General features: G+C 65.7%; 2 protein-coding genes across 2 annotated transcripts; one reads left to right on the forward strand and one right to left on the reverse strand.

Moving 5' to 3' along the window:
• Positions 1–1,172: 1,172 nt before the first annotated feature.
• CHLRE_04g222500v5 (uncharacterized protein) lies at positions 1,173–9,778 on the reverse strand. The gene is made up of 20 exons (XM_043061927.1): positions 9,373–9,778; positions 8,938–9,274; positions 8,590–8,781; positions 8,301–8,403; positions 8,004–8,179; positions 7,655–7,753; positions 7,275–7,367; positions 7,016–7,075; positions 6,168–6,287; positions 5,769–5,852; positions 5,454–5,531; positions 4,830–4,973; positions 4,389–4,514; positions 4,078–4,184; positions 3,684–3,768; positions 3,452–3,526; positions 3,114–3,211; positions 2,447–2,562; positions 1,840–1,937; positions 1,173–1,657 (listed from the first exon to the last, which is right to left on the reverse strand). The coding sequence occupies exons 1-20, from the start codon at positions 9,531–9,533 to the stop codon at positions 1,511–1,513; spliced, it is 2,499 nt and encodes an 832-aa protein (XP_042925279.1). The 5' UTR covers positions 9,534–9,778; the 3' UTR covers positions 1,173–1,510.
• Positions 9,779–9,878: 100 nt separating this feature from the next.
• Positions 9,879–21,700, forward strand: CHLRE_04g222550v5 (uncharacterized protein). The gene is made up of 16 exons (XM_043061928.1): positions 9,879–10,302; positions 10,520–10,578; positions 10,785–11,234; positions 11,610–11,793; positions 12,038–12,094; positions 12,403–12,554; positions 12,814–13,494; positions 13,735–14,086; positions 14,371–14,476; positions 14,691–14,810; positions 15,303–15,416; positions 15,731–15,949; positions 16,186–16,345; positions 16,991–17,178; positions 17,434–19,121; positions 19,441–21,700. The coding sequence occupies exons 1-16, from the start codon at positions 10,183–10,185 to the stop codon at positions 21,529–21,531; spliced, it is 6,741 nt and encodes a 2,246-aa protein (XP_042925280.1). The 5' UTR covers positions 9,879–10,182; the 3' UTR covers positions 21,532–21,700.
• Positions 21,701–21,721: the final 21 nt, after the last annotated feature.

Below are 21,721 nucleotides of genomic sequence, written 5' to 3' on the forward strand. Positions count from 1 at the left end.
ACGTCCTGGAAGACGGCTTTATGCGGCAATGGCTGGGTCAATGGACAGGCGAAAGTGCTGGCGAAATGTTTTGGGGTTCACCGGCGAAATAATTTCGCTAAGAGGCGGGCAAAAATCCCAAAAAATTTTCGCCCGCCTGCGGCGGGCTTTCAGGCCGAGCACTTCAGTCTCTGCTAGTCACATACTCCCGCGAGGCCCCCGTTTGTGCCCCCGATCCCCTCGCCTCTCTCGCCCCCCTTCCGCCCGTGTCCCGCCGCCCCCCCCCCCCGATAGGCGCCCCGTGCTGATCAGATTAGCGCTGAGACCATGATGGCTACTGCATGCGAGATCATGGATGTCAGGATGTGCCAATGCGTTGATCTTCTTAGGAAATCGCTGCACATACCCCTTGCACCATCCTTCAGTCCTCCCTCCGCCATCACCCCCCTGCCGACATCCCCACCCAGCGCCCAGGCGTGCAGCACGCCGTCTCGCAGCACCAGCATCAGCTGTGCCTCCTCACCTCCGGCGTGCTGTTGTCACTGCACACCATGCTCGTGCCCCTCACAACCCCCGCTGCATGGGCATGCGCGCCTTTACGCCCCATTGCTCTACTTATTGCTGCCGCCTGCACCCTGCCTCCCCCTGTTTTGTGCACATGTCGCCCGGCCTTGTTTTTGCACTCTGCTCGCATTACTGAGACATTCCTTGCAGCGGCTCACGGTGGACGCCGATGTGCTCTGCAGGTGCGCGCCGTTCCGAATCTTCTAGCCCTCCCGCACGGCATTGTGTGTTGTCTGTGGCGTGTGGCCTGGCCGGGCGACCCGGAGCGCGAGGAGTGCGCAACAGCATTTCAGCTCGCCACCAGCTCAGTTCGCCCCAGCCTCAGGTGCTCAGCCTCATGTCGTGATCAGCACTACACATCCGCTCTGGTCACGGTATTACTGGTAACGGGGGGCTGGGCAGTCTCCGGCGTGGGGGCGACGTATTTCCATGATCGTCGGTGCCTGGGCTGGGTGCAATTTTGTTTATCCGGCCGCAACTACATTAGGCACTTGCTTTGCCTTTTCATGTCCCATATACCCTTGCACCGCCCCTCTGTTCCCCTCCATTGGCTTGGGCTGGTAACTGCCCCCCCCCTCTTACACCGCGGGCGGGGCGCCTGAGGGGGGAGGGGCAAGCCGGAGTACTGCGTAGCGGTAGGGTTTGGCTCGCCATACGCCCGCGGTTCCCGACAGCCCCGAATCTCGCCAACGTTAACAACGCATTCCGGGGTTTGGGGGGGAAACTTTGAACCCCCCCTGTTTTGAACCAATCCCAATTTTGTCTTAACCAGGTTTGGGCGGCTTGGGCCTCATGCTCCACCAGGCCACCAGGCTCCCATAGAAGCTCGATTTTGCACGATATGTCCATTCAGCAGGGCGGCACGCGGTATGCCCCTCCACATCTATTGCCTACACTCGCTCGCTCTTCAAGCAACCCCACGCACTCTGCCCTCCTTGCTTCCTTCTCGCGCACATACACTTGACAATCAGTACGCTCTCTCCTCCAGCGCCACCGCCTGCTGCTGCTGCTCCGCCCGTATGTCGGACAGGATGCGATTGAGCTCCTCGTTGAAGGCCCGCTCCGACGCCAGCTCGCGCTCGGCGGCGTCGCGGCTCAGGAGGAGGTCCCGGACCTGCGTTGCGTAGTGGCGGCAGCGGTGATGGGTGCAGGGGCGGGGGAGAAGGGTGCGTGCGGGGGCAGGGGCGGGCGAGAGGAGGGCGCTACAAGGCAACACGCCCTATAGACGAGTCAGAGGGCGCTTTGCAGCTGCAGGGAAGCCGGGAGCGGCCCGCCGGCCTCCCGCCGCCGCCTCACCTGGTCTTTCAGGTGGCTGACGGTGGCCTTGTGCTTGTCCGCCTGCCGCTGCGAGTCGGTCGCCTCAGCCCGCAGCTTCTCGGTCACGTCCATCAGGCCTGCAAATGATGAGGATGAGGTGTGTGTGTGTGTGTGTGTGTGTGTGTGTGTGTGTTAAAGAGCACAAGGAAAACGTTGCGCAAAGACAGTGTATGCGATGCAGCAAAGCGACGGTTTACGGATGTTACCTGAAGTTACCTCGCATACCTGCTGCGTTGAGCCGCCGGTCTTACCAACCGGAAAGCGCGCAACCCCCAGGTGTGTGTGTGTGTGTGTGTGTGTGTGTGTGTGTGTGTGTGTGTGTGTGTGTGTGTGTGTGTGTGTGTGTGTGTGTGTGTGTGTGTGTGTGTGTGTGTGTGTGTGCATGGGGGATGGTTGCCCCAAGCCATGTCGCAGTCACATGCGACGGCACTACGCACGGGGCATCGGGACCTGCCCCACCCTGCATGCCTCCATCCCCAGTCACGGTCTGCCACCACTGCTCTCCCCAGACTCAAGCACCCAGCTGTCCTCATGCGCGCCCCCAGAACTACCCTGTTTCCGCCCACCCACCCACCCATCCACCCACCCGCCAGTCGCGTCTCGTACTCGTGCTGCACCGCCGCCACCCGGCGCTCCGCCTCGACCCGGATGTCGCGGACCAGCGCCTCGCCCTGACCCGACACAGCAGCCAGCCGGGCGTCCCTGTGTGCGTGTGTTAAAGAGCACAAGGAAAACGTTGCGCAAAGACAGTGTATGCGATGCAGCAAAACGACGGTTTACGGATGTTACCTGAAGTTACCTCGCATACCTGCTGCGGTGAGCCGCCGGTCGTGCGTGTGTGTGTGTGTGTGTGTGTGTGTGTGTGTGTGTGTGTGTGTGTGTGTGTGTGTGTGTGTGTGTGTGTGTGTGTGTGTGTGCGTGTGCGTGCGTGCGCGTGTGTGTGTGCGTGTAAACCCAACTAAACCAAGACCCAGAACCAAGGGGGGGATCGAGCGTCGACGGAACAAGGCGCCGCGCACTGGCACTGGATGGCAGGAAGGCTACAGGTGCGGTGCACGGTTGGACGCAGGTGTGGGCCTACCTTGGATTAGCACGCGGCACCATCAAGCGCGCGCACCAACACCAGCACTTTGGAGCAACGGGACCGGCACCGGTGCTCATCCCCTCGCAGCAACCCCGTGACTCAGCACGCGCCTGCATCTGACCAGACAGCCGGAACACCACCCGACCCGACCCGACCCGACCCGACGCACCTGTCGCGCGTGACCTCCTCCATGGTGGTCCGCACCTCGCCCCGCAACGCGTTTAGCTTGGCGCCCACCTCCGCCTTCTCCTTGCGTGCCTCCTCCAGCTGTAGCAGCGGGCAGATCAAGTCAGCAAGAGATAGAGGGGCATCATCAAGATGGGAGAAGTTGAGATTATGCCACAACCAAACCCTTGCTAGGAATCATGCCTGCCTGCACACGCTGGTGGTGGTGATGGCCCCAGTATAAACAGGAGCAGAGCTACCGGTAGCTAGCGTGTCGATGCACTTGACCATGTCATGCCTACCTTGCCACCCGCCCTGCCCCGGTGCTGTCAAGCCACCCACCTCGGCTTTGAGGTTCTCCGCCTCCGCCCACAGCGCGTCCCGCTCCCGCCGCAGCGTGGATGCCGTCTCCGCCACCTGCATGCAACAAGGCAGGACACTGCCTCTCCCAAATCCCATCCGCCTGTCGTAAGAAATGAATATCCTTCTCCTCTAGACCCTGCATGCCGGCCTCGCAATGCTATGCATACAATTTGGTTTGATAGTACCGTAGATGCCGCTAAACAAGACGCGCCTTGTCGTTGGATGTCAGTCCGGCATCGTACTGCCGCTGCAGCAATAGGTACTGCTTCTCAGCCGCCGCCAGCTGTGACTCATACCTGTGGGCAAGAGGCGAGGCGGCAGTTGCGGCGGAGCGGAGCCGTGGGGAGGGGATGATGAGCGGCCCGGAGATGAAAGCGATGGATGCGAGGGTTAGGCGCGAAGCCAGGCGCAGCTGTGCAAAGGCATGCGTTACTGGACGCCGAAACCACTGTCCTACCCACCCTACTGCTAAGATACTGGGCGCCGAAGCCACCTCGCTTGCCTTGGTAATGGCCGTCCCGCCCTGCTGCTCACAAACCTCCCTGCCACCAAACTGCCCACCCTGCCGCCGGCCCCCGGCACCGCGTCATACCGATGCTACTCACTGCTTCTGCACCGCTGCCAGGTCTGCCGCGTGCTGCCGCCGCAGCGTCTCCAGTTGCAGACTGAAGCCGCGAGACGCCTCCGCGCGCGCCTCCTCGCCGGCCTTCACCTGTGTTGCGTGCGCAGTGCCAGGGGGCGTTGGGACGACTCGCTCTAATCGGTCTCCACCTGCCCATTGCAAACATGGGGTTACCAAATTGCCAGCGAGAGCTGGGCTGCTGCTGCATAAAAGGCTCCCTTCCCGTGCCCTGGCCTAAAGACACCTGCCACGACCCTGCCAGTTCCCCCCTCACCCTCCGACCTCCTCACTCGCCTGCACATTGAGCGAGTCCGCCTGCTGCCGCGCCGCCGCCGCCGCCCGCTGCTCCTCCGCCAACGCCGACACCAGCCGGTCCCGCTCCGCCGTGAGCGACTCCAGCCGGGTCTGGGCGTCACGCAGCTGTAGGGCGGGTGGGTGGGTGGGTGCAGGGTGGGGGGTGGGTTGGTGCAGAGTGGGTGGGTGCAGGGTTGGGGAAACAGTAGGGGGCACGCACCGTAGTTAGGGCAGTGGGGACAAGGGATAAGGACATGGGGAACATGTTGTTTTGCCGTTCCCAGTCAGAAACCAAAGACACGAGGATGCAGGACAGGACAGGCGATTGTGGGGGAGGAGCAATGCAGGAGAGGGGCGCACTGCCGCATGGAATTAGGCAAGCTACCACCAAGTATCTCCACCGCAGCAACCACGCAACCCCATCTGCCCCCCGCTGCCGACCTGGTCCTTAACCGCCGCCGCCTCCGCCTGCGCCGCCTCCAACTGCCGCCGCAGCAGGCCGCAGTCGGAGCTGCTGGCCTCCAGCTGCGACTGCAGTGCCGCCAGCCGCGCCGCCGCATCCCGCGCCTGGGACTCCATGCTTGCCTGCAGCCACGCGCATGCATGTGTGCACGTGCGCCAGGCAGGGCGGGCGGAGGTTGACCGCGTAGTGATGATTGTGGTGGGTAGTGGTGGTGGTGGCGGCTGTAGCACAGTGCACCCAACCTGGCTTCGGGTTCCGGTTCTCTCGGTTAACTTGGGCTTGGAGGTGACTGTCGTGATACGACCTCTACCCCATTCTCCCTATATCAGGGGTTGGAATGACTCGCAAGTAATAGGCCCTGTTGGACCGGCGCTTTGGGCCATTCTATAGTTCACGACAGTGACAAACCCCAGCTTTAAGAGATATCGTGGGGATGGTGGCAACCCCTCCCCCGCATCGCAACCCGCCCCCCCCCCGCACCTCGGTTTGGTTTAGTTTGGGCTGGTATCTACAACGCGCCCCCGCCCCCTGCCACCTGCAACCTGCCCCCCCCCCCCACCCCGGGATTGGTTCACAGTTAACCCCCCCCCCCCACCCCGCACCTGCAGCTGGTTGCCGGCGGCCTGGATGACCTCGTTGCTGGCTCGCGCCTCCGACAGAGCCACCGCGTGGCCGCGCACCTGCACAGCGGCCGCGACGATGCCGCGTGGGGTAGCAGTGTTTGGACGTGATCACGTGACGGGTCGGCGCGCGATGACTACAAGAGTGCGGTGTAGCGGTATGTGTATTCCTTGCGTAGAAACATCCGTACACACCGCATACAAAGGCCAGTCGGCCTTGCAGATGATGTGCGAGACTGCGAGTCTGTGTTAAGCCGAAATGCACAAAGTGAAAACACGCGCTGTCCCAAGCCTCACCTCCTCCTCGAGCCGCCGCACATCCGCCTGGGTGGCGCTCAGAGTCGCTTCCAGCTCGGACGCGCGCTTGCCGTTGCGCCGCGCCTGCCGCTCACATAGAAAACAAGAACCGCAGTATCAACACAGTATTCATTGTACAAATGTGGTAACAACGTCTAGGAAGCGCGCAGTTGCCCTCATGGTGCCCTTGTGCGTTGCCTGAGCCCGCCCCCCCCCCCAACACACACAGTCGCGGGCGTGCCCCCCCACCATGCCAACACAACACACGCCAACCACCGCCGCATGTCGACACGTCCCCAACCTTCCACCCACACGTCTCGCTACACCAGTAAGGAACGTGGACTCCTTGCCACGCCTCCCCTGTCATCACCGCCCTCGCCGCCGCTGCCGCCGCCGCACCTTGAGCGCTGCGGCGTCGCGCTCCTGCGCCATCACTTCCAGTGTCGCGGCGTGCTGCTGCTTGAGCGCCTCCAGGGAGGAGGACACCTCCGCCAGCCGGGCCTCCAGCGCGGGCCGAACCTGAGGCACGGGGGTAGCCGTACATGTCGGGTAATTCATTCCATTTCCAATTAATCAAGGGAGGGAGGGGGGTTGGGGCGCGGTGTTCAAGAGGAGTAAGGGAAGGGAGGTTGTAAATACCAGCCCAAACTAAACCAAAACCAACGAAAACGAGGGGAGTGCAGGCAGAGGCGTTAGTTGCAAGCGATAATACTTATGGGATGTGGGCCGAGGCGTCGTGGAGCAGCAGGGTGAGCGGCGCCGGCGATGAATGTCGCCGCCCGGGCTCGGTGGCGCGCACAACAGCACAAGACAGGCACGCGGACGCGACAAGCAAAACCCACGACTTACCTGGCGACCAGGAAAGCAGCCCCGACGCCAGGCAGGGAGCGTCGGGCCATGTGGGAAAGGGGCAAAGCAAACATCGGAAGGGCAGGGCACAGTGAAAGGGCCGAGGCGTGTCGGCAGTAGGATAAAGAAGGGATAATCAAGACAAGACTACACACAAGCCCCGGCGGCGAAAGAGGCAGAGGGGGCGTGAGGCAGGGGTTAAGCAGGGAAGGGGGGGAAGAATGGGGAGGAGTTGGGGGAAGGAGACAGCGGCGAAGGCACGGAAAGGCACGACAGTCCACGGCCTTGACTGAAGGAGCAAGAGCATTCCCAAAGCTCTAGCAAAAGCCCCAGACCCCAGCCCCAGCCCCAGCCCCGGCCCCGGCCCCAGCCCCGGCCCGGCCCGGGTCGCGGCGCACCTCCTTGTATCTGGCCACACGGTCGCTCTCCGTCGCCAGCGCCAGCTCCAACGCCTCCACCTGAGTGCCGCGGGACAAAACACAGCAGCAGCCTTACCACCGTGACACCCACGTCCTACACTGCCGCAACCACAGTAAGGAGTACTTCCGCAGCGGTAGCGAGCGCACTGGGGCGTCACTGGGGTGGGACGGCGCCAAGCCCGCCGCGCGTTGCCATGCTCAATAGAAGCGGTGACAACAGCCACCGCACCGCACGCACCTGCGCCGCCAGCTGTGCATTGGCGCCGCGTGTGATGCCCAGCTCGCTTAGCTCGGCTGCCACCTGGTCCCGTTGCCTTGACAGCGACAGCACCTGGTGTGTACGGTAGCGCACGCAGGGGCCAGGGGTTGTTTGCTACACTCCCATCAGTGGGGAGGGGCGCAGCATTAGCACTTGCGAGATGCAGCCGCTTCCCTTGTCGCGCAAAGCATGACTGCACAACGCGGGCACACGCTGAAACCCCGTCGCCTGACACCCTGCGACCAGTCCCACACCAACCCTCCACGCCAGCCCTCCACACCAACCCTCCACACAAGCCCCCCACACAAGGCCCCGCACAAGGGCCCCCCTCTCGCTGTGTGTATTGGTGTGCCTCACACCTGCTTCTCCAGGTCGTCCCGCATGGCCTGCACGCGGCCGCCCGAGGGGTCGCCATCTAGCAGGCGGTCCTCAAGCCGCCGCCGCTCCGAGCGCAGGTCCTATGTCGTGACACACACACACACACACACACACACACACACACACACACACACGTTTTGTAGGCAGGCAGCAGGTGCCGAGGCGTCGACACATAAGGGCGGGCGATGTGCTGTTGCATTCACGGCCAGTCCTTGCCGCGACCGGCCAAGCGCAGTACGCCAGTACTGCATCGTGCCCACTTCGTTACGCATGTAAAGCGGCGCCTCTACCCTGCATGCAGCATGCATTTGACCTTTCCCACCCAGCCACCTGGATCCAGCCGCGCAGCCGTTCGTCCTCCCGCGCCGACGCCTCCCGCCCGGCGCGCTCCTCAGCCGCCAGCTGCCGCATATCGCGCGCCACGCCCCCACCGCCCCCGCCCCCACCGATTCCCCCGCCCAGCACTCCGAGACCAAGCCCACCAGCGCCATCACCAAACAGGTCGCCTGCAGGCAAGGGCCACGTGTGTCAAAGTGTCAGAAGATGGTTGAGCCGAACTGAGGAAAACTAGCGCGGCCAAATGTGTGCAGGCGGGCGAACGCACCACTCCAGGGATTTGCGGCACACCTGCTGCTGCCGTTCCCGCGGCACCCAGGTGGTAGGCCCCCCGGCCTGGCATCACGGCCGCTGGTGGCGTCACCGGCCGCCCAAATGTGGCGCCCAGGCCACCCTGCGCGCAAGGTGCGAGTTGCTAAATACGGAATGGCACGGTACGGCACGGCATTGTCGAGGTACATCCCGGCAACCCAAGCCGTACGCACCGATGCCCGCTACCACACATACACCGCATCCGCAGTGTTTTTTGTATTCCGCTCGTGCATGTCCCTTTCCTTGCCCTCCATAACCCCGTGCGCACCTGCGCTCCAGGGCTGGGCGGCCCCATGCCGCCACCTGCGTCCACGCCCAGCCCGCCCCGGTACCCGCCCTGTGCAGCCGCCGCGTGCTGCTGCTGCTGCTGTGTTCGCAGCAGTGTGGCCCTCGGCGACGACACGCCGTCTGCGGCCCTGTACGCCGAATTTAGCTGCTCGCCCAGCACCGCCAGTTGGCCCTGCGTGGAGGGGCCCACAGCAAAACAAAGTCCTGCAAACGCGTAGCGCCTTTGCCTCAAGCCAAACCCAAGCCTATGGAGGTGTACCCGATACGGTGCCCCGCTGCCTCTGCGATACTGCGCCCACCCCAGGCCCCTTTGAACTGTCAGTCGCACCTGCAGGGCTGCAACCTGCATCGGCACGCCGTCATCTCCCAAGCCCCGGTACCCGGAACGCGTGCCCGCCGCCCGTGCCGCGTTGCCCCCGCCTCCACCCCCGCCTCCGCCACTGCGGCCTCCGCTTGGCGCCGGCGGCCCGAAGTCCACGAGTGACGACGCCTCCGAGCTGACTGAGGAGGGCCGGCGTTGTGACCGGTGAGCCCCGGGTCCCGTTGGGGGGTAGGCCGCCGGCTGGTGCTGGGTACCGCGCTGCTGGTGTGACCCCCCTCCCGCAGCAGCAGCCCCAGAGCCGGGGGCACGCTCAAGCTCTCGCACGACCAGAGACTCCACGAGCCTGCAGGATTTGAGACATATATGCGATCAGCACGCTCAAGGCATGAAGTCTAAGAGGCAGGCAGGGGTGGGCAGCGCGCTCGAGGGCAGCGCGCATACCTCTGGAGCTTCAGGAGCTGCGCGGCGGTCTGCGCGTCCGCCCCAGGCGGAGCCGGCCGGCCGCTCGCGCTGCTGCGGCCCTGGCCCCCGCCAAAGCTGAACGAGTCATTGTGGCCCAAGTAGCCTCTATCATCCTCAGCGCCGCGCGAGGCGCGCTGCATGAATGTTGCCGACGGTCAACGCGTCGCACCGACAGACGCCGAAGGCCGACTACAAACGACGATGGTGTATACAGATGCGTATGTGATATCTGTATGTGATAAACACCAGGCCGGTGTGCTAGAAATGAGGATGAAGCTGAGTTTCGCGGATCGCACCAAGCTCGCGAATTGGGTATCGCTGGCTTGCTCCTTTCCATCCAATCTTTAATTACTTAGGTAGATGCAATCAAGAACTGTGTATAACCTCGAACAAGAATTATAATGTCTCAGTTTACGCGACATGAAGTACACGGGCACTAGAGTAGCTTTTTAAGCTTCATAACATCTGCAACATTCTTAGGTATTTCCATTAGTACAGAGGCACAACGCTATCAACCGGCTTCGAAGCAGTTGTTTGGGCGTTTCCTGTTTAGCGTGCAACGGGACTCTCGAGCTGCAGAAACCAGTATCAGCCTGCATATAAGGCAAAAGCTACTGATACGTGCTCTGCGACACGATTACTCCAGCGGAGCATGGGGCAAGCTCGTTGGGGAGCCCCCAACGGGCGTGTCTTGAGCCCAGCGCAGTGCTGAGGGCTTGATTGCATCACATCAAAGCACAGGGAACTCTGCGACACCCAGCAGCGGCCTTTTGAGGACCGGTCGCAGCCATGGCTGGAAGTCTGACAACCTTCAGCACGGACCTGGGTGCCCTGCGCACGCACGATGCGATCCAGGGGCGCCAGACAAAGCTGGTGGAGGCTGCGAAGCGCCTCATGCAGTCAGAGCAGGTTCGTACCTGTGCTGGAGGACAGAGGAGAAATGCTGGGGAAGGAGCAGGAGGGTGGAGGCCGGGACACGGCGTCGGCGGGTTTGGCACGCCGCCTATGGGGACCGCTGGCCATGAGGGTTGTGTGTGAACAATGCACAGCGTGCTTTTCTCCATTGTGTACGATGCTTCTCCATTGTGTACGATGCATCAGTCTGCATAGTCCTCCTGTCGTGCAGATGGTCAACATGCTCCAGGAGGCGGGTGTGGCGCTGCCAAGCATCGAGGAGCTGGAGGGGTGAGCGGGGGGACAGATGCCGCTGTGCCGGCGAGCCTGCCACGCGGACCCGTGTTTGCTTTCTTCCCTAGGCAGCCTACACATCAGTAACTTTCACGTGCACACGCATACCCTGCACCGAACAATCTTCCGTGTCTTCCAACACCGCATCCGCACCCATTCACCCCCCTTGTCGTCCACCACGCCAACATCGCCTGCACCCGCAGCCCGAGCCGGCACCAGACCCGCATCCTGGGCGCCGCCGGGCCCGGCGCAGCCGGCAGCGGCGGCGGCGGCGGGCGAGGCGACTGGCGCTCCGCCCTGGGACGCAACGTCCACGTCCACCACCCCACGCCGGGGGAGGAGGGCGCCGCCGCAGCCGACGAGGCCGCCGCCGCCTCGCCGGGCGCAGACGGCGCCGTGCCTGCCCCTCCGGCCCTGCAAGGGCCCCCCAGCCCGAGCCGACTGATGGGGAGCGCCCCGCAGTCGCCGACCAAGCGGCCGCCCACAGTGACTGGGCCGTCCGGTTCGCGGTTGGCGGGCCGGCTGGGGGCGGCTCTGGGCGGCGCTGGCGAGGGCGGGGCGGAGGAGATGGAGAAGAACCCCATCATCAGGCGGTTGAAGAAGCTGAAGCACAAGGTGCTGTTCGGCAAGGTCGGCGAGAAGGCGTACGCCAGGTGAGGGCTTGCAGGGAGGTTGGGGAGATGGGATGGTTAGAAGGTACGGACGGGGCTGGGAAAGGGGCGGGACCCTTCACGTCAGGTTGTGCGCGGGGCTTATGCGGACATGGCGCGTGGTGCCCTGCACACGCTATGCCAGCTCCTGCCCTGCCGCTGCTAACACCTCGCTTTCCGCAATGCCCGTCTGCACGCCGCACCTGCTCGCCCGCCTTACTTCTCCGCGCTTAGTGGGCTGTGGTTTCGGGATCTGGGTCTTGGTTTACTGCGCCGTGCCATTGACTACACACACACACACATACACACATCTCGCTACACTTCTCTGTACCATCCTTGCAACCCCACCCCACACGCGCACTTCCAATTCACCACCAGGTACCGGCAGACGCTGCGCGCCAAGACCACGTGGCGCGACATCCTGCGCCCCAACGTGGCCAAGGGGCGGGCGGGCGCGGTGGCGGGCGGCAACAGCGTGCCCGGCTTTAGCGAGCTGCTGGACAGCGCGTTCACGGAGGAGCAGAAGCAGGAGGTGCGGCACTACGCGGCGCAACTCATCCAGGTGAGCGGGGGGGGGAGCTCGCGGGGGGGGGGCGCCAGCCGGGGTATCCGCGCCGCTATCCGCAGCCACTGTGAGCCAACGCGCCCTCGGTGGTAGGGGCGTACAGGAGACGGGTCTGGCCCGTCTCCTCACCTTCCCCCCCATCTCACACCACTTGTCCGCGGCAGGGTGTCTCTAATTTTTACCTGTAATACTCAGTACGTGCTGCCGCCTTTTGCCGCGCCCCGCGCCCCGCGCCCCGCAGCAAGCCTGGCGCGAGTTCAAGAAGCAGCGGCAGGACGCGATCATGAAGCACGTGCGGGTGAGCGAGCGAGCGAGCAAATGGACCCATATCATATCTGTATGTGCCGTACACGGCGTCAGTGCTGCCAGGGTCGCAGGCAAGAGCGGCTCATCAGCACCGTGCCGGGGCTGTGCCCGGGCGCTGCCAGGGTCTCAGGCGGGACGTCGGCATGGCCGCCTGGCGCAGGCTGTTCCGCCCACTTGCAGCGCGCCTCCCGGGCTCCACCGCCTTTAACACGACAGGATGCTGCTGCGATGCTCCCCTTGACTCGACGCGTGTCCGCGCCGCGCCCCCACATAAATTCTATTAAATGTTATTCGTGGCAGGAGTACGAGATTGGGCACTACAGCAATTGGAGCGACGACGACTCAGTCGCCACCGACGACCTGCCGGACTGGTGGGGGGACGGCAGCGACGACGACGATGATGACGAGGCGGGCGCGGACGGCAAGAAGAAGAAAAAGAAGGGCGGCAAGAAGTGAGGCCGCTTCCTTTGGGCCGGGGGATTGGAGCCGCGGGCCGGGTCAGGGGAGATGCTACATTGTCACCCTCGCATCCCAAGAGCCCGGGTCATGGCCAGGCAACCCGTGCCGCCGCGAAGCAGCGGGCTCACAGAGGTCACGGGTTCACCGCTGCAAGTTGCCATCCGCACCTCAGCTGGTCCCGTCACCGCTGCTCACGCCTTGCTTACCCGGTGTTGAATTCTGTCGAATTTCGTCATGCGCCCGCTGCTGCAGGGGCAAACTGCCCAAGGGCGCCAAGGGCGATGCCTCGTTCGTCAAGAAGCGTGCCGTGCTATTGGCTGTAGCAGGCGCCATGGATGAAGAGACCATGGGCGAGGCTGTAGCAGCTGGCAAGGCCAAGCGGGAAGCCAAGAAGAAAGCCAAGGCCAAGAAGAAGAAAAAGGAGGCGGGCGGCGGCGGCGGCGAGGAGGAGGAGGAAGACGAGGAGGGCGGGGCGGGCAGTGCGCGGAAGGGAAAGAAGGGCAAGGGGAAGGGAAAGCCGAAGGGCAAAAAGAAAAAGGGGGACCGAGAGGGGGGCGAGGTGGAGAGCGAGGAGGAGGAAGAGGAAGAGGAGCAAGAAGAAGACGAGGAAGACGAGGAGGAAGAGGAAGAGGATGACGACGACGATGAGGAAGATGAAGAAGAAGAAGAAGAGGAGGAGGAAGAAGAGGAGGAGGAGGTGGCTTCTCCCAGCGGCCGCGGAGCCAAGTGGAAAAAGAAGTTTGCGGCCAAGGCATCTGAGGCGGAGGAGGAGGAGGAAGGAGCCGAGGGTGGTGCCGGCGGCAAGAAGGGCGGCACAAAGAAGGGTGCCAAGAAGAAGGGCGGCAAGAAGGGCCGAACTGGCGGCGACATCGACGGCGATGGTGACGGTGCGGAGGGCGAGGGCGGTGAGGGCGAGCTCTCTCCATCCGGCAGGTGCGTGGCATGTTTCACGGGGGGGGCTGCGGTTGTGTTTGAAAGCACACGCAGAGAAACCACGAAAGGCTGCGGGAGCTTGTGGGGCTGCTGGCACAGTGGGATATGTGCGTGCCGAGCGGGCCGCTACTCCATGACCCCGGCCACGGCTGCGTGTGTTGGCGTTGCTGTGTGCCTGGACACCCCGCCCCCGACTTACCCCATTGCCCCCAACCCCCTGCCATGGTCTGTTTCGTGCAGGCGGCGAGCGGCCCCCGGCACCGGCGACGGCGCTGACGACGGTGCTGAGCTAGGGGCCGACGGCGCCGCAGCCGACCCCGAAGCAGCGGCGGCGGCGGCCGGCGCCGCTGGCGCCGACGGCACTGCCGCAGGCGAGGCCGGAGGCGGCGCAGCTGCGGGTGGTAGGGGCAAGCTGAGCTCCAAGGACAGCGGAAAGAAGGGCACCGGAAAGAAGGCTGCCGGCAAGAAGGGCGGGAAGAAAGGCGGAAAGGGGCGTAGCCGCGCGCTGGGCGGCGGCGGCGGTGATGGGGACGCGGACGGCGAGAGCGGCGGCGGCACGGGCCGGCGGCACGAGGTGCCGGACTGGAGCAAGGTGGGTGAGGCAGGAAGTGGCGGTTCAGGGCCGAGCTATTTTATGCCTGTAACCCATGTCCTGGTAGACACCTTCCGTGGAGGCCACGTAGCCCGGCGAGTCCGCCTGGTCCGTCCCGTACTGCCAACGCATTTTGGCGTGGCGTTGCTGCCTGCAACGCAATGTGCATGCCACAACTCTTCAATCTGCCGCATCCCATAACCCTGCCGCAATCCCATTTCTGCCGAAACCCTCCGTAACGGAACCTCCTCTTCCTGCCGAAACCCTTCCACGCCCCTATGTAGGTGGGCCACTCCGCGGGTCTGTTTGAAGTGACCACGGACCCGGAGAAGCGCGCGGCGCTGCTGGCGCGCATGATGAAGGAGGGAGGGCCCGAGTGGAAGCCCGCGGGTGAGAAGAGGAGGAGGCGGCGGCGGCGGCGGCGCGGGAGCTTGTTGCGGTGTACGAGCGGGGCAGGCGGAGGGACCCGTGTGTGCGCCCCGTGTGTGCCCCCGTGTATGCCCCGTGTGCGCGCCTCGTGTGTGGCCCCATTCCTGCATTGCTGTAAACCGACATCCTCCCTTCAAAGCACACACGCTCCCTCTTTCAACCCTCAAATCCGCAGGCATGGTTGCGGACTGGCACGCGGCCTCGCTGTCGCTGTACGACGGCGCCGACCCTGAGAAGCGGGCGGAGGCCATGGCGCGAGTGGCGGAGAACCACCCCGTGTGGAAGGCGGCCGGAGGTGGGTGCGCGGGGGGTTGTAGATACAATCTTAGACTAGACCAAAAACAACGAAAACGAGGTCTGGTGCTGCTAGTGGTGGTGGTTTCCGGGGGGGCCGTGGGGGGTCTGGTGCTGCTAGTGGTGGTGGCGATGGTGGTGATTGTGACGGTGATGGTGATGGCGCTGCTGGGTGGCGCACATGGATGGTGATGTGGATCTGTATTTGTGTCAAACGGGTGATACGGATTATAATAGATCTGGATCTGGATCATTCTAGATCGTATGACCGTGTGCTGGGACCTGTCGCTGCCCGGCGTGTTCGGCAACATGCGGCATGGGGGTGGTGGTCGCTGGAGTTCCCACCTGCATTTTGTTTGTGCACCGGTCTCGAGCAAATGGACGCGTGACGGCCTTTGATTGCTAACACCAGCATCTACCTCTGCACCTCCTTCCTACCGTACACTGACAAGTGCAACTCAACTGCCCTGAAACGCCGCCTGCGCTGCTGCAGCTGGCGGCTCGGGCCTGTCGCCCTACGACCGAGGGCTGTGGGACGGCCCGGTGGACGACAAACCGCGCGGCAAGCGTGACACCTCCGTAACCGGGCCCTCCTGGCGGCCGGCGGGTGAGGACAGGACGGGCATTGCGTGGGCCGGTCACCGGCTGCCGAAGCTGTTGGTGGGATTGGGTTTTGGGAGGCCCTGGATTGCGGCGGCCTGCCCGTTAGTGGCTGCCCGTCATAGGCTGCCTGACCCTTTCGGTGCCGTGCCGCCGCATGATGTAAGCACAAGCACACAAGCTCCATGAACATGTACTCTCCAACCAATTCATGAAAACCCAGGTCTTTTGCTGGGTTTGCCTTTCCGAACACGCGCGCATACATGTACATAAACACGCCGCTGCCACATCACTATACCATACATCGGTACTGCAACACAGGTATGGCCAAGGAGCAGTACGTGTCCTACTACATGGGCGGCCTGGACAGCCCCAGCAGCAGCTCCACAGATGATGAGTCGGTGGAGACGCCGGAGCAGCGCGCCGCACGCCGGGCCGAGGCCAAGGCCGCGCGCGCAGCCGCGCGGGAGGCCATCCTGGCGCAGCGCGCGGCGGCCATCGCGGCGGCGGGCGGCGCGGGCTCCGCCACCGCAACCGATGGTGGGTTCGGGTTGGGGGCACCGGAACTTCAAGCGGGATGCAACTCGGCTGTGTGCGTGTTTGCCGCGAGGCGGTGCAGACGACGTCGGCCAGGGTGCCTGGGATAGTGCTCTCGACGGTTGCCGGGCTGGCACCGACCATGCACGCCGCCCACCATCCCTCCCATGCAATCCCACCAACCAGCCCTCCCACAACCACCACCCCCCATGCCGTCTCACCAACCCATTCTGCCGCAGCCGCCCGCGCTGACGCCATGGCGGCTCTGAATGCCAAATACAATGCCCGCAAGCCGTGGCGCTTCACGGGCGCGGCCGCCGCCGCCGAGGACGCGCTGGCTAGCCCGGGCGGCAACGTGCCGCCGGCGCAGCGGTTCGCCAACATCACCCGCGATGACAAGTGAGAGGGCTAGGGGAGCTGGGGGCTGGGAGAGCTGGGGGCTCAGGGGCTGGGGGCCAGGGGTCGAGGGGTTGGGGGCCAGGGGCCGGGGGGCTGCGGGCTGTGGGCTAGGGGCTTGCGGCTAGAGGCTTGCGGGGGGGGGGCGGGGTCTGGGCTTAGGGGCTGGGGGCTCGGGGCCGGGGGCCGAGGGGCCGAGGGCCGAGGGGCTGGGGGACGAGGGGCTGGGTGGGCCTTAAGGACTTGGGGGCTGCTGCCTTGGGGCGGGGGGGGGGCGGGGGCTTGTGCCCACATCAGGCGTGACGACAAGTGAGATGGCTGGGGGTGCTGGGGGCCAGGGGGCTGGAGGGGCAGCCTTGGGGCACTGGCGGTGTTTCTGTCCAAGATGACACAGAACCGCCTCTCGTTTCGGCCCCATCCTCACCTCCTCCTCCTCCTCCCAGTGCTCCTGACTTCCTGGCCTGCCACCTCCTCCATGCTTACATGATTTAAGTTTGCAATCTCCCGCCCCCCAAACACACACACACACACACACACACATGTCCCATGCGTAATGTGCTCTTTCAACACTCACACACACACACACACACACACACACACACACCAATGGGCGGGCTTTCGTTTCGTTTTTTTAACACACACACACAGGCCCGGCGGCGCCAAGCCCTGGAAGTACACGGTCCGCCAGCCCGACTCCATGCGGCTGGGCAGCATGTGGGGCCCCTACCAGGACCCCCATGTCAGCCCCTTTTTGAGGCCGCGCGGAGCCGCCACCATGGGCGGCGCCAAGGCCGGCGGAGGCGCGACGAGCGGCGATGAGCACACGCCCAGAGCGGGTGAGCGGGCTGCTGCACACACACACACACACACACACACACACACACACACACACACACACACACACACACACACACACACACAGAGTACTGTCGGAGCACAGGGGCCGCCAGCTTGAGCTCCAGGCATCCCGCACATGTGCGAGCTCGTGACAGCTTACCTACGTGAGCTTCGCTTTTCTTGTTTTGTGCATGGACATCTCTAACAAGTACCGCCCTGCTCCTGCGCGCGCTGAAAAATCCCAATGCGCGCAGTTTCGGACGGCGGCGGCGCGCACGGGCTGTCCTCCGCCCGCTCCCTTAGGCGGCAGGCATCCTTCTCCCGCCGCGTGCGTCGTGCCACGGAGGGAGACGAGCCCAAGGAGGGGGAAGAGGGCGGCGCCGAGACGGAGGGCCCAGAGGGCGCGGGGGCGTCCGCCAGCGCCAGCCACTCCTCACCGCGGCGGGCGCGCAGCCAGCAGCACCTCGCGATCAGGCGAGCCATGTCGGCAAGGGTGGCGCGGGGGCAGCACCCGCACCCGGAGGCAGCGGCCATGTCGCTGCCGCAGGTCCACATCGGCTTGGAACGATCGCGCGGCAACGTGGCGGTTGTGCCCAGCCTGTACGTCATGGATCCAGACGCAGTGGCGGACGCTGAGATGTACGGCGGTGGCGGTGGCGGCGGCCTGGATGGAGAGCTGTCTACGGCACGGCTAGGCGGCGGCGGCGGCGGTGACGGCGGGCTGACGCCGCGCGGGGGCCGGGGGCCGCATGTTGTGGAGCTGGGAAAAGGCTTCAGTCTGAACGGCAGGTCGGCGCTGTCACGCAACAAGTCCGGAGCTGGCGGCGGCGGCGGCGCGGGCGCAGCGGAAGGGCAGTACGGTGACGATGGTGGCGGCGGCGGCGACGGCGATGAGCTAGGCGAGGAGGACGAGTTGTATGATGGAGAGGAGGGCCCGTCTGGGACGGGTGGGGTGTCCGGGCTGGCGCGTGGGCGCGTGTCGTTCACGGTTCGTGGCCCGCCCGAGCAGCCCGACGAAGGCGGCGACGGCGACGGCGACGGCGCGACGCCGCTGGAGCTTCTGACCGGCGCCATGGCGCACGGCATGACGTCGCTGCATGCAACACTGCAGCAGGCGGCGGCGGCAGGCGGTGACGGCGGTGATGGTGGCGGCGGCGGCGGCGCCGGCATGGGGGAGGCGGCGCCGGGCGGCGAGGCCTCTGGCTACTACTCCGCCGCGCCGTCTGCGGAGCCCAGCGGCTTACTGGGCCCAAGCGCTTCCTACTACTCCAACGGGACCGGTGCTGACGGCGACGGCCCTAGGGGCAGCTACTCCGGTGGCTCCCCGCACCGCGGCCGCGGCGGCCGCGGCGGCGGTGGTGGCGGCGGCGGCGGCGGCTCGCCGCCGAAGCGCGTGTGGTCGGCGCGCGGCACGGGCGCGTTCACGGCCGCCGGCGTGCAGCCCTACCCCATAGACCCCGAGCTGCTGCGCCACCTCCCGGCAAAGGTGCAGGCGCAGGCGGCGGCGCGCGCCTCGCGCGTGCGCTCCATGCCCGGCTCCCCGCGCCGCGACAGCTACGGCGGCGGCGGCGGCGGCGGCACGAGCGGGCAGCTGCCGCAGTTTGGCGGCGGAACGTTTCTGACTGGAGAGTCGTCGGCGTTTTCGTTCTCAGGAACGATGGCAGCTACGGCACTGCTGCCGGTGGCGGAGGCGTCGGGACTGCTGGCGGCGCAGCCGTCGACGTTGGCGTTGTACGGCAAGGATGGCGGCGCCGCCGCCGCCGCCAGCCCGTACATCATCAGCGCTGAGCCGTCGGGCTCGCTGGCGGTGGCGTTGTACGGCGGTATGATGACGACGGGCGTAGGCTACGGCGCCGCCGTCACCGGCGCTACCTCGGGCTCGGCGCCGCAGCCGTTTCTGTTCAGTCAGGAAGACCTGCCGCCGCTGCCAGCCATTCTGCAGGTGGATATGTGTGCGTGTGTGTGTGTGTGTGTGTGTGTGTGTGTGTGTGTGCGTGTGTGTGTGTGTGTGTATGTGTGTGTGTCTGTATGTGTGTGTGTGTATGTGTGTGTATGTGTTGTTGCAAGAAGATTGCTGAAGTATTGTGCGGCCAGCGCCCCGCCGCGAGTCTCTTTGTTCAACGTGGTCGAGCACGCACCAAACGCGCGCACGTGTCCTACCACCCTCGTGTGCCTGCCTCATGCCCACCACATTCCTCCCTCACCGCACCTCCACTCACCTCCCTGTCCACGCAACACGCGCTGCCCTCCATCCCCCACAGGACCCCCGCGCCGCCGAATTCCTGGCCTCCCGCGGCGCCCAGATGCTGGCGGCGCGGCGGCAGGCTGCCAAGGGCGCGGCTCGGCCCGACCCGCGGGCCCTGTACGAGTTGATGTTCCTGGGGCCGCGGGTGCAGCAGCAGCGGCAGCAGCAGTACCGCGCAGCCACCGTGGCGGCTGGCGGTAAAAATGGAGGAGCGGGGGGAGGAGGAGGAGGGGCGGGGGGAGGGGGAGCGGAGGGAGGAGGAGCGGCAGCGCCGCGTGGCAATGGGGCGCAGCAGGTGACGAGCCCCAGGCGCCGCCCCGTGCCGGCGCCGGCGCCGGCAGCGGCCGCCTCGCCAGCGGCGCCAGCAGCGCCGGTGGTTGCCGCGGTCACGCCAGCGGCGGTCGCCGCGGTGGCAGCCGCCCCTGCCGTGGCGGCGCCTGGCGGCGCACCGGTCCCCCTGTCGCAGGTCAAGCTGCCATCCAGCCACCCGCTGGCACGGATGTACAACATGCACGGCGTGGATCCGAATCCGTACGGGCAGTACACGTGGTCGCGTGCCGGCAAGCCGTACGGACCCCTGGGGCCCACGGAGCCGCCGACGGCGTCTTCGTCAACAAAACAGCAGGGGCAGGGGCAGCAGCAAGCAGGTGCGGGAGGAGGAGGAGGAGGAGGCGGTGGCGGGACGCGGCAGCTGCCGCCGGTGCGTGCCGGGTCGGGCGGGGCGATCCAGCAGCTACCCAGCGGGCAGCAGGCGGCGACGCCGCCGCCTCTGCTCCAGCAGTCCTCCCCGCCGCGCACCCAACGCCACCAGCAGCACCAGCACCACCAGCACCACACGCCCAGCACCTGGCCCGAGTCGCCGCCGCTCGGCCACACCTCCGCGCACCAGCACCAGCTTCACCACAACAACGCGCCCGCCTCGCCACAGTCTACTACGGCCATGTCGGGCGTCGCCTCGCCCTCCCAGCTGCCGCCGCTGCCCCCAGGCATGGCTCCCTCCGCATCCGGAGCCAACCTGCTCCGTCGCTCGATGCCGGCAGGCATGCTGGGCGCTGAAGCTCAGCACGCACTTGCCGTCGCCGCCGGCGGCAGTAGCACCAGCGGCCTGCCACAGCCGCTACTGCCGGCGGCGCAGCCTCAGGGCTACTACTCCCCCTACGTGCAGTACACAGTGTCTGTGGACCCGGCGGCGCTGGCCGCAGGCGGGCAGCAGCAGGCGGCAGTAGCACCGGGCGGCCCGCCGCTGCTACTGCCGGGCGGCTGGCAGTTTCCGGTGGACCCGCTGCGTCACAGTGTGGACATCGGGGCTCTGAATGCGGCCATCCGTGCCGGGGCAGGGGCAGGGGCAGGAGGAGCAGGGACAGGGGGAGTGGGCGGCGCAGCCGGGGGAGCAGCGGCCGCTGCCGGAGGCCTGAACGCTTCACTGCCTGCCATCAGCAGGTCTGGCAGCCGGGGCGACGGCCGCGGCGGCCCCGGGCAGCCGCAGCCGGCGTCTGACCCAGCCCTGCCGCTGCCGCAGGTCGCGTGGGCCGGCAGCACTGGCACTTGGGCAGGTGCTGCAGGTGCTGCAGGTGCTGCAGGTGCTGCAGGGGCGGGGGCTGCAGGGGCAGGGGCTGCAGGGGCAGGGGCTTCGCAGCAGGGCCTGCCGGGCGCTGACGGCAGCGCTAGCGCCGGCGCTGGCATGGACAGCGGTGCTGCCGGCACCACCTTGCCCCGACTGGGGCCTGCAGAGCTCGCAGCTGCTGCTACTGCTGCTGCGGGCGGCCGGGCAGCGGGAGGTGGCGGGGTGTCGCCGTACTTGGGGGGTGGCGGCGTGTCGCCGTATCTGGGAGGTGGCGGTGCCGGTGACACGGTGGCACGGCGGCTGCCCGCGGTGCCCGGGCCTGTTGGGGCTGCGCCGCAGAAGCGCGGCGGGCCGCCGCTGGGGCCGAACGGTAGCCGAATGGACGTGGCGCCGGGTGGTGACGTGCAGGCAGGTGGCGGGGGAATGGCGGACGGGGGCGGGGGTGCGACGCAGCGACGGCGGCTGAAGGGGCACCTCAAAGTGGGGCGGGCGCCGCTTGGGGCGCCGCTGTCTTCGCGCACGCCCGAGCGGCCTCCAGGCTGACATTGACACCGTGATTTTGGCTATGCAGTGACGAGTGCGTACGGTAATGTCGGGTGGTTGTCGACTTGTGTTGACTCTGGTTCAGGGTGAGCGAAGGCTTGCATCATCATGCGCACACCTACCGTAGGAACGCAGAATGCAGGATTGCAGGATGTAATGCAGCGTTTATCCTCAGACCTCACTGTGCCTT

Source organism: Chlamydomonas reinhardtii, chromosome 4 (assembly GCF_000002595.2).
Source record: "Chlamydomonas reinhardtii strain CC-503 cw92 mt+ chromosome 4, whole genome shotgun sequence".
NCBI classification, from domain to species: Eukaryota; Viridiplantae; Chlorophyta; class Chlorophyceae; order Chlamydomonadales; family Chlamydomonadaceae; genus Chlamydomonas; species Chlamydomonas reinhardtii.